General features: G+C 48.3%; 1 protein-coding gene across 1 annotated transcript in view; it reads left to right on the top strand.

The window, feature by feature from the left end:
• Positions 1-12,500, top strand: part of LOC311315861 (voltage-gated inwardly rectifying potassium channel KCNH7-like) — a gene marked incomplete at both ends in the record, with an annotated part of 91,564 nt that overhangs the window by 38,522 nt on the left and 40,542 nt on the right. The window contains 2 exons of the mRNA XM_084446559.1: positions 7,030-7,512; positions 11,702-11,925. Of these exons, the coding sequence (XP_084302685.1) occupies positions 7,030-7,512; positions 11,702-11,925 (707 nt within the window). The remainder of the gene's footprint in view (positions 1-7,029; positions 7,513-11,701; positions 11,926-12,500) is intronic.

The following is a 12,500-nucleotide window of genomic DNA, read 5'->3' as shown; positions in this document are numbered from 1 at the left end:
ATGATGGTGGTGACGGTGGTGGAGATGGTGGTGGTGACGGTGGTGGTGGTGGTGGTGGTGGTGATGGTGGTGACGGTGGTGGAGATGGTGATGGTGGTGATGGTGGTGATGATGATGGTGGTGACGGTGGTGGAGATGGTGATGGTGGTGATGGTGGTGGTGATGATGGTGGTGACGGTGGTGGAGATGGTGATGGTGGTGGTGATGGTGATGATGGTGGTGATGGTTGTGGAGATGGTGATGGTGGTTGTGGTGGTGATGGTGATGATGGTGGTGATGATTGTGGAGATGGTGATGGTGGTGGTGGTGGTGATGATGGTGGTGACGGTGGTGGAGATGGTGATGGTGGTGATGGTGGTGGTGATGATGGTGGTGACGGTGGTGGAGATGGTGATGGTGGTGGTGATGGTGATGATGGTGGTGGTGGTGGTGATGGTGGTGGTGGTGATGGTTGTGGTGGTGGTGGTGGTTGTGGTGGTGATGGTGATGATGGTGGTGATGGTTGTGGAGATGGTGATGGTGGTGGTGGTGGTGGTGATGGTGATGATGGTGGTGGTGGTGGTGATGATGGTGATGGTGATGATGGTGGTGGTGATGATGGTGGTGACGGTGGTGGAGATGGTGATAGTGGTGATGGTGGTGGTGATGATGGTGTTGACGGTGGTGGAGATGGTGATGGTGATGGTGGTGGTGATGGTGGTGGTGGTGGTGGTGGTGATGATGGTGGTGGTGGTGGTGATGATGGTGGCGGTGGTGATGGTGGTGGTGATGATGGTGGTGACGGTGGTGGAGATGGTAGTGGTGATGGTGATGATGGTGGTGACGGTGGTGGAGATGGTGATGGTGGTGGTGGCTGTGGTGCATGAGTGGCCTTAGCTCATAGCCCAGGGGTATCTTCATCCGTGCATTAGCGTAGATGCTGTGTTTATTGATCGTCTTCGTGGACTTTACGATCAGCTATTCTTAGTTCGGCCCCTCAAGGTTTTCTCCTCGGTTTGGTTAAGTGACAGGGTTGCCCGGAAATGGGCCCTGGGAAAAAGAATCGCAGCGGGTGATTGGAAAATTGAGACGCGCATTAGGGTTTATTTATGGTTGGACTGGCAGACGTCTTCAGTGTTCCATTTGGAACGTTTTCCGTTCCGCTGCAGCTGTAATTCGCCTCTTGTCAGCCCAACTTTTGTTTGGATTTTTTTTAAGTTGGAATGTTGAATGTCGGAATGTCTAATTAGTGCTGTAAACAAGTTGTACCGAGTGTTTCGGAGGCGGTTGGTTGTTGTTATTGTTTACTGCAGCGGTTATACAGTAGTTGTAGCGCTCCTTCTGGTCTTCTGGTTTGAACTCCCCAGATCCATCTTAGCTGAATATGTTCTAATGAGCAGAGAGGAGTGGTTTGAACTGCTGTGATGACCTGATAGGAGCACAGGTGCTCCATACACTCAATACACTCATTAAGGAGACAGTATGGAAATCAGCACGTAAGGGTCTGGGAACTGCACAGCTGCAAATTCCCCTCCTGCCACAGTCAGCAGAAAAACAGCTTCATCCTACCTTCTTTCTTTCTCTCTTTCATCCTGTCTTCCTTTCTAAATTGACAGTTTCTCTTTCGGTTTTTTGGAAGTCAGCCAAATCAGCAGTTCTGCTACAAAGTCACATTTCGTTCCAGACTCGTGGGATCTGACATCCAATTAATACCCAATGCAAATATTATTAGCTGGTATCATGGCAACAGGGGCGGGTGTGCATACAGTGTGCTGGCTGTATAATCCGCCTGTGAGTGCGCTTGCCGAGAAGGTTCCATCGCCGACACGCACGCGCACCTTACCGGGCAACAGAGCCCTGTATGGAGGAGCAGGAACCTCAATATCACCTTCAAAAATAGTAACGGCAGCCAATGCTCTCTGATCATGCGCTTGACGTCATTTCCAAAATGCATCCGTTGAATTGCGATCCAATTAAAGGGTTCCTCCTGGTAGATGTACTGTATGCTTTTGGATTAATTAGACATGCAGATTATGAATGAATCCGGGAAATGCTGTCCCATTCAGGATGACGGCTTCAAGGGAGAACAGAAACGCCCGGGACAGTGTATGAAATCCGTCATGTGCCTCAGCGCTGGGTTCACGGGAAAGACAAGCAACCCTACGAACGCCTCAGCGCTGGGTTCACGGGAAAGACAAGCAACCCTACGAACGCCTCAGCGCTGGGTTCACGGGAAAGACAAGCAACCCTACGAACGCCTCAGCGCTGGGTTCACGGGAAAGACAAGCGACCCTACGAACGCCTCAGCGCTGGGTTCACGGGAAAGACAAGCAACCCTACGAACGCCTCAGCGCTGGGTTCACGGGAAAGACAAGCGACCCTACGAACGCCTCAGCGCTGGGTTCACGGGAAAGACAAGCAACCCTACGAACGCCCCGATCTGGAGTTAACGTGGCCGCACGAACGCAAATGTTCTCATCCGTTGTCACGGTGGTGTCAGACTGATGGGCAGAAATGTCAGCACACACAGCGCTACTGACCCAGAACGGCACACAACGGTGTGTTAAATTAGTTTTGAGGCCTCTCGCCTCAGTGTCACCGCAGGAAGGAGGAGCGGGGGGGGGGTGAACAGTGTTGCGGCGTCCCCCCGCTGAGTGCTGTCAAACATCTACTCCACCCCCCACTGCGTCCTTCATAGCCATTAACTCTTTTTCATTGTGGATCCCTTCCTTTGTGTACCTTTCTGTTCTGGGGACAGAGGATATCCTACAGTACAAAGAGATGCGCAGTGCAGCGGGGTTGGCTACATGGCTAACATAGGCAGGCTACAGGGATTCAGTGAGGGTAGGGTTACTTCATAGAGGGTTACTTCATAGTTCATACCTTCCTCTGTGTCCATACTACTTACTTTACTGTGCTCTCAGCACTTTCAGTAAGAGCTGTGTGAAAGGGACAATCCTCATGAAGTACCTGTTTTTTTTTTGTTTTTTTTGTTTCTGTGTGTGTGTGTGTGTGTGTGTGTGTGTGTGTGTGTGTGTGTGTGTGTGTGTGTGCACGCAGTACAAACAGTAATCCTGACACTCAGACGGAATTGCCATTTCGTTTCACTTCATTATTCAGTCTGGAACAGGCTCCCGTTGCAGTCGTTTTCTGAGATGGCCGTTGGCGAAGGAGTCCTCAGTCCTCAGTTCATCCCCTAACCCAGTGGTTCTCAAACGGTGTGCCGTGAGGCAAGTCCGGGTGTGCCGTGCAATTTTGTGACAATTTATGTAAAATAATAATAATAAATAAATAAATAATTATTATAATGGTTATTTTATTATTAGTTCATGGCCTGGGTAAATATTTGATTCGGATTGGCTGGAATAGTTCAAAATCGAATTCGAAATGTTCCCACTGACATCGGCCGCGCCCCAGGCAGACGGAGAGCGCGTTGTATTTGCCGCGCACCTTAAGACATTAAAAGAGAGGTTTGAGCGCTACTTCCCACGTGTGGACGACATCGAGGACTATGACTGGATTCAAGACCCATTCAACCAGGAATCAACAGAAAATCTCACTTTGAGAGAGAGAGAGGAATGCACAGAGCTCCGCATGGACCGCACACTGAAACTCAAATTGAGAGAGCTCCCTCTGGATCCGTTTTGATTGGCTTCTGCATCAGAGTACCCGACCATCTCCAACCACGCTATTGAGCAACTTCTTCAGTTCCCCACTACCTACCTGTGTGAGCTGGCATTCTCTACTCTGGTTTATACCATGGCCTGGGTTAATACTCTTTCCTGATTGGCCAGCAGACGTGCGTTAAAACCGTGTATATGCACACGTAGCACACGTAGTTCGGCTGAAGTTTAATTACCGATCTAAATCAATGCGCCGGCTTTGACAGCAACCCAAATGAGCTCATCCCACAGCCTGCTGTACCATTGAGCTCATCCCATAGCCTGCTGTACCACTGAGCTCATCCCATAGCCTGCTGTACCATTGCTAGCTAGCCATGAACGAAGTGTTGAATACTACATATTTGCTGTGCAACGCATCCATTGTCCAGTTGTCAAATCTATTTGCCAACAAACTCTTTATGATAGCCAGACACCTCACTGTCCCCAAATCAAAAACAGTTTTTTCACTTTGTGTTATAACGTGGTGGTGCACGTTAGTGGTGTAGAAGCCAGATATGATTTTGTTCAGTCTAAGAGTTGCAGTAAAAGAAACCAGCCGTATGGAAAACGGTCTCCGCCTCGTTTATTCATTTACAGTATATACGGCATCCAAATATATCACAGTGTGAAGAGGCAATTGCTGGATTCTAATAACCCTGCTTCACATAATGATATGACACATCCCGTCCTCGCAAATGAACTCACAATGAACGATACGACCATGGATGTATTGAATACGACTGACAATATACCACAACATGAAAACAATACTTTTGGAGTTGAGGACAATCTGGCTATCATACATAGTTTGTTGGCAACTAGGTTTGACAGCTGGACGATTTATATGTTGCACAGCAAATATGCAGTAGCCTACACTTCTCTCATTGCTATCTAGCAATATCAGGTACTACAGTCATAGATATATGGGTACAGTAGGCTATGGAATAGCTAGTTTGGGTTGCTAGGCTCATTGGTTGCTAGATCGTATCCAGGGTTGAGAGACATTGCTGAAAGAAAAGGTAACGGACACTTTCCATTTCACTTACGGTTCCAAACCCATGTTAACTATTGGATGTCATCGCTGTTCCTCCAAGAAATATTATATTCAATTTGTAATTCCATAGCAACGTGATTTAGCAGTTAGGGACTATAATGACACTCAGCAGTGAGCAACACATAAATAACATTTCTTTATATTTTAATGTAGTAAATGCGAGTAAATGGCACATATTTATTTGTCTTTGGCATGTGGGGCCATGGTATAAGCGGGATAATCAACTCATAGGTGTGCGTTAAACGGTTTTAAGGCACTTCGCGGAGGCAACCACCCTCCGCTGCGTCGTAGTTTTCATTCCCAGGCCTTCTCTCTGTAAAGAGTGATTACTGTACACCAGGGATAAGCCTACTGCTGTCTCAGGCCAGATCTACCCCTCCTCTCTCTCTCTCTCTCTCTCTCTCTCTCTCTCCTCTCTCTCTCTTTCTCACCTCTCTCTCTCCTCTCTCTTTCTCTACTCTCTCTCTCTCTCTCCTCTCTCTCTCTCTCTCGCTCACACACATACACACACACGCACTTCTGTCTCTTCCTCTTAAGGTCCATGACCTCACATTAATGTTGTGACCTGTCTGGTTTAATGGGTGTATTGCTGCTTTGATTTAAATCTATAAAGCTTTCAATTAATTCTTCAATTATTTTGTTAATAAATATTTTAAGTTATAAAGATGTTTGTATTGTTTGGCATTAGCAAATAGGCATTAAATAAAAATTAACAGTGAGTCATAAGAGTAATAGCACGTGTTAGGGGCTATTTTGCATGGATATGAACATAGGTGTGCCTAGAGATTTTGACTTGCCCTTTGGTGTGCCTTGGGCACAAAAGGTTTGAGAACCACTGCCCTAACCAATCACGTTTGCGCAGTTGAACTCAAAGGACGCTGATTGGCCTGGTTGGGATTCCAACCAAGAGATCACTCTGAACGAGAGCCTTTCCGGACCCTGAATTGCATTTTGAGCCAGGCTACGGACAAACAGCCTTATTGAACGTCAATATGAATTAATAACAGTGTCTCTCAGGCGTCGCTCTCTGGGGGATGCTTTCACATTACATCATCAAACGTCCACTTCTCTAAATAATTGACATGGGATGAAGACCGAAGACTCTTCAGAGGGGGCTGAGGGACATTTATATCCATCTCTTCATGTTTTAAAATAACTTAATGTTAGCCGCGGCGTGCATCTGGACAGTCTTGACGCTCGCCGGCTGATTATGGGCGGAGCAGGTTTTTACTCCGCCCACAGCAGGAAGAGACTGAACTAGGTCAGCGCAGGCGATGCCAATTATACCGCTTCCGTTTCCGGGAGAAAACATTGCTTTACGCTACCCCCGCGTACTCTTTTGTTGTTTTCTGAGTCACTTCAAACTGTCATGTACAGTAGTCTCAGAGCCCTCTTCCCCCAAAGATGCGCACTACTTATCCCTAGAACCATCCCGAGGTTATTTTTGAAAGCACTCCCCACTACTTACTGCTAACTTACGCTCTGCTACCTCAGGCTGGTGGCCCCGTCACTCCGAGGCCCCTGCAGTCGATCCACACGGTCACGGCTCTCTTCTCTGTCCTGGCCCCACAGTGGTGGAACGAACTGCCCACTAACGTCAGGACAGCAGAGTCACTGCCCATCTTTTACCTCAGGCTCAAAACGCACCTCTTCAAGAAGTAGTACCAGGATCCTCCTCCTATTATAAATTATTTTTAGTTTGTAACTCTTGCACTTTGGCTTCAGCACTAGATTATGCTCTTAGTCCCTTTAGAATTGAGATGCACTTGTGAGCTCTGGTGAGTAGTGGTAAACTGGCTTCCTATGTTAAATGCAATTACTGTAAGTCGCTTTGGATAAAAGCGGCAGCTTTTATCTGTAATGGGAGGTTAATTACATTGTACAATTAAATTGTTTTGGAGCAACATATTGACTTAGAGTGAACTCAACCCTCTTAACTCTTCTCTCTCTCTCTCTCTCTCTCTCTCTCTCTCTCTCTCTTTCTCTCTCGCACACACACATCTTCTCTCTCTCTCTCCCTCTCTGTCTCTCTCTGTCTCTCGCTCTGTCTCTCTCTCTCCCTCTCTGTCTCTCCCTCTCTCTCTCTCTCTCTCTCTCCCTCTCTCCCTCTCTCTGTCCCTCTCTTTCTCTCTCGCACACACACACATCTTCTCTCTCTCTCCCTCTCTGTCTCTCTCTGTCTCTCGCTCTCTCTCTCCCTCTCTGTCTCTCCCTCTCTCTCTCTCTCTCTCTCTCTCTCTCTCTCTCCCTCTCTCCCTCTCTCTGTCCCTCTCTTCCCTCTCTCTCCCTCTCTCTCTGTCTCTCTCTCTCTATCCCTCTCTCTCTCTCTTGCAGGGAAGGGGCGGTTCTTCCGATTCCGTCTCCCGGCGCTGCGTCTCCTGGGCATCAGCAAGCAGTCCCTCCCCCAGGAGGACCCGGACGCCGTCACCATCGACTCGCCCCGCCGCAGCGACGAGTCGGCGGCCAGCCGCGACTACCAGCCGCCCACCCACGAGAGCTGCAGCCCCACCTACGCCAACGACACCCGCGCCCTCATCGGCCCCAGCCACTGCTCCACCCCCCTGTCGGGGCCCCTCGACCACTCCTCGCCCCGGGGGCCGTGGGAGCGGCTGTGTCCGGATCCGACCGCCCCGCCGCCGCCGCCACCGCCCCAGAATCAGGGCCAGACCGTGGCCCCGGCCACCCCCATCCCCGGCCTGACGCCCACAGCGTCCAAGGAGAGCTTGTGTAGCATCAGGAGGGCCTCCTCCGTTCAGGACATGGAAGGTTACGGCTCCAACTCCAAGATGGTCTTCAGGGACCGCCACCAAAGCGAAGGTACAGTCACCGCCGCCACCAGCCACTCACAACCCCCCACCCCGCCCCCACACACACACACACACACACACACACACACACACACACATACACACACACACGACTGCTCCAACCACAACTCACGGCTTAGTGCAAGATGAACAGTATGTTTTGCCAGAACATTCCAACAGTCACCTTGGGTTAGTGAAACTCATCTCCGTCCTGCTCCCATGGCCCTGTGAACGCACTGTGATTCATAACCACAGCCATTTAGCAGTAGGGGTGTGTGTGGGAGTCGGGGGGTGGGGGGGTGTTGGGGGGGGTCGCTCTCCAATGCAAGACAGATCAAGCTGTCCCATACACCATATTATTCACATTCATGATTGAGATAGCCCCCCCCCCCCCCCAACCGGTGGTTGAAGTGGTGAGAAGTCGGCGGTATTTCACGGTAATGAATCGACCGTGTGCGGTAACGATGGGGGTTAGCGAGGGTCTTCATCCATCATCTGGAAACCTCTCTCAACGCCCCCCCATCTCTCTCTCTCCCCCCCCCCCCCATCTCTCTCTCTCTCCCCCCCCATCTCTCTCTCTCTCCCCCCCCATCTCTCTCTCTCTCCCCCCCATCTCTCTCTCTCTCCCCCCCATCTCTCTCTCTCTCCCCCCCCATCTCTCTCTCTCTCCCCCCCCATCTCTCTCTCTCTCCCCCTCCACACTTAATTCCACGTCGCAGACAATGGCCGCAATATCAAAGGTAACGAGCGCCCGCCTGCTTCTCTCGAGTGCTGAATGTGTCCCGTCTATGGAGTGGTGCAAAGTGTACTGTATTTATGTAACCGAGTTGAATTGGTTTAAACTCACTCCTCAGTATGAACACCACCCGCACGCGCCATCGAATCGCTAGCTTAGCATTAGCTGGCTAATGCGGTGTTTATGAGAGGTGGTCACGTGTGTTCGTAAGTCAGAGGACTCGGGCTCGAACCCAGCGCGGACAAAGCGAGGGTGGAAGCTATACTGACCGGCGACGCGGCGACACCTGTTACAGTGGCGCCGTGACCCGGATACACAGTCGGGCTCGGCTCGACCAGCTGGGGTTGCTGTGGTGTGCTGAGTGTAACCAAGTACAATCAGTTGATATCAGTTACATATATACAGTCTTTCTGCAGCATGGATGTTCCTTTAATGCGCAAAAACAACGCCTGTGTTACAGTAGCTTGAATGCCAATGCCAACGACTTGAATGTGTTTGAGTGCCCCAGAGAATGCAGAGCTGGCATGGTCCAAGTCATCGCCCCCACCGCCCCCCCCACCCAGGGATCGCTCTACCAAATCTCTCTGACCTCCTGCATGGAAACAACCATCTGTCTAAACCCTAAACCCTTTCTTCATAGTGGGGAGTGGATGTGACGCCTTTTAACAGTTGTTCATTTCTCAGTGGCGTCACCCATGAATGGCTGTGCAGTGTATTGGGGACATAACATGCTGGTTTGTTTGTTTGTTTGTGTGTTTGTTTATTTGATTATTTGTCGGTTGGTTTGTTTGTTTGTTTGTTTGTCTGAATGACGGAATATATTTAATCTTCTCGACTGGATTATCTCTCTGATCCATGACGAACAGCAATTAAAACGTCTGACTCCAGACTTCACATTGGTGGATTTGAACGTGTTTACGCTAATTTGATGCTAAAGCTTTTGTCGCACCGTCAAATAGCAGTTGTCAAGTACTTGACATTTGACCTCCCCGCATAATTCCACTTCCTCTTTCCACTTGCTCTTTGCCCTTTCTCTCTCTCTTGATTCGCTAGTGTCTCACTCCTGGATGGCTGGGGGTATGGCTTGAGCTTTTCCTATACGTTTCTGTCTGACCACCATTGTATGGTTCATTGTATGGTATAGCATGCCTTCAAGCTGCTCGCATGCGATCTTTCACTGTAAACTGTCTGGTTCTTTGTCCTTGCCTCTCTCACCTGCAGTATTTTAAAATGAATGATGGTTGTTTGTGAATCCATTCTGTCAGGGCTCTTATTGCTGAATCAGCAGTCCTCTCTCTATCACAATTCTCACTTTCATAGTGTTATGTTTGACAGTGTGTGTTGTTTTGATATGGTGCAGTTGTGTTGCAGTGTTGAATAGAGTTTATGAGAGTAAAGGTCAGTTTTTGAGTTCATTGGTAAATGAAACTTTTAATTTGTGTGAAATCAATTTAAAAGCACTTTAAACATTATGTCAATGATACTGAGATACATGGACTCTGTAGTTTATTTACTGGAACTTTTGTTTTTGTTAAACTCATTCGCTAGTGTTGTTCAGAATGAGAAGCTCATTCGGTGTCGTCTCTGTCAGGATAGCAGAGTAACTGTGTGTTTGGCCTGTGGTGTTCTAGTATCTGTTGTATTTCTGCTATCGTTGCTTGTAGGTGTTCCCTTGTCTTGTTCCAGCAATTACTGTAAGCTGTTACCAGAGCAAAACCCTGGTTCCACACTGACTTATCCTACTTCCCTAAACAGACATGAAGTCCCCTGGTGCCTCTACCTGCGGTCTAGTACTACTCCTCATGGTCCTAGCAGAGGTCCCTTTTTGGCCTCTCAATACCCCTATACGGGTTTGGGATCAATGCCAATTCACTCCAGGGAAACACTTTACACTACAGTACCCTTATTACAATGTAATAAGAGGAATAAGTACAGAGTAGCAACTGTTGCACTATGCTGTAATAGTACATCAAAGTCAAAGTGTACTTACATTGCGAAAGAGTGTAATTGCACGCTATAATTACATGTGTAATAGTGAATTATAAACGCTCAAGTTTTCAGTGTCACATTTTTGTCGCGTTTTTGCCCGGCTGCCTCCAGCTCAGTGGCAGATGTTGGAAAGCGGGGTTCACAGTGTCAGCGTTTCCCCAGGGTTCTGATAGAGCAGCGGGGGACCGATCTAACCACCCACCTGACAACCCCAACACCTGGCAACCCAAGAGTTAGCACCGTGAACACTAACTCCCACAAACCTCGGCACCGTTGGATAGTTGTTGTAGTTTTTTTTGCGGTGGCGGCACATTTTCAACAGCGGCGGTGCTCTACTCCTGATGAACCGCGCAGGAAACAGTCCGTGTGCAGCGTTCAAACGTAAACACATTTCCACACAATGTCACCATCGACAATTGCGCCAACACGAAGTATACATTCCGCGTCAACACCGTTGAGCTTACAAAATAAAACAGAGCTGGACCTCACTGACTCGGGTCTGTAGAACACCTTGCGATGTCATTGTACTGTAATTACTGTACATAGGCATTACATGTACTTTGCTGTGCATTAGCGCACTTATTCCTGATTTGGGTGGAGAACTCAGTGAGATTGTTCTGCGGTCAATGTCAGCTCCGTAGGTACATACTGTATTATTGAGGCACAGGAATGAGATTGGGTGGAGATGGGACAAGTTTTTTAACCGTGCACAGTGAGTAGCAGTTCAATGAGAACCCGGAGGTAAATAACCTTGTGACAGTCACTGCTGAGATGGAGGCAGCTGGAGGAAAAACTGGTGATTTTAGTGGATTTTTTTTTTTTTTTTACAAACCTTATGCATATGTTACACCTTTTTTCTTTCTTTCAGATTTTATCAAAACAAATTTCACCCAATTTGGTAAACAATCACACCTGACCTATTGTCCACTTTCCCCTGTCACTGCTGTTGCACAACCCTGCGGTCGCAGATCCAGAAGAGAGAGACCGCTACCTCTCTCATTCCCCTGACCGTGACTCTGACACCAGATGGGGGCGCTGTAGAGCAGCCGGAATTAACCTAACCTCCCAGGGGTCAGAGTGGCAGGCCAGATCTGGCTATTGGGATGTGGCGCGACCAGGGGACGAACCCCAGGGTCCAGTCAGCAGCTGCCGTCGTGAATCCCCATGTCCCGTGTGTTTAGATGCAGTGTGTAATTACGGACTTCCATATTTGAGGTGTTGGGTAGCGCATTGTAAAATGTGTTACACTCTACTCACCAATGTAATTTAAATCAAAGAGTTACCCACTCCAGAAACTGCAGTAGATTAGTCGAAATTCAGATATTTCAAATTTAAAGAAGCTTCTTTACAACTGCATTTATTACACGATTGGAGCATTACTGTACATGTACGTATTAGTGTGTAAACTCTATTTTTCATGTTTCACCAGTGTGTTACACCAGCAGCTCTGTAGCCAAACTGTCTCACGTTACAGGTCCCTTCAACCAGATCAAATCCAGTCTTCTGGGCTCCACCTCCGACTCCAACCTGAACAAACACAGCAAATACAGCACCATCAACCAGATCCCTCTCATCACGCTCAACTTCTCAGAGGCCAGCAACGACAAGAAGTGTCCCTCGTCTCCGACCTCGGAGAGGACCATCATCGCCCCCAAGGTCAAAGACCGAACGCATAATGTCACCGACAAGGTCACACAGGTAAGAAGGCGAACGACCGTTTAGAGCAGGCATTCCCAAACTGTGAGGCGGGCCTCCCCTGGGGGGACCCGGAAAATTCAGGGGAGGCGCTTAGGAGAAGAAAAAAAAAGGAAAAACATTTTTTTATTTTGGAATTTTCTATGGTTTTTATGAATTAATTGTGATTTTAAAGGTCAGAAAATCGAAATAAATAATGGGAGAGATGTATACTAAATGTGTGGATAGTGCAGAGAGAGCAGGCATGAATGTATTGTGCGAAAACGTCATAACGTTAACTAGCAACAGGTGCCACCGAGCTAACTTAGCTGTGTAATGTTATGGGCTAGCTAACGCTGCCTTGCAAAATTTACATATTTGGGGGGATGGGGGGGGTGCGGCTGTGTCACTGTTTTCAGAGGGGAGGCCCACATTGATGGAGTTTGGGAACCCATGGTTTAGAGCATTTCGTTTCTAAAATTGTACTGAACCTGCCGCTAGGCCGATATCCAGAATGTCAGTGCTATAAGCCTATACCCCCTGTCTGAACTATTGTCTTATGCCCTTTGTTGAGAAAAGATAAAAAATACATTCTGTCA

Source organism: Borostomias antarcticus (genome assembly GCF_949987555.1).
Source record: "Borostomias antarcticus genome assembly, chromosome: 12".
NCBI classification, from domain to species: domain Eukaryota; kingdom Metazoa; phylum Chordata; class Actinopteri; order Stomiiformes; family Stomiidae; genus Borostomias; species Borostomias antarcticus.
The sequence above is the reverse complement of the archived record's forward strand: the minus strand, read 5'-3'. Positions and strand labels throughout refer to the sequence as shown.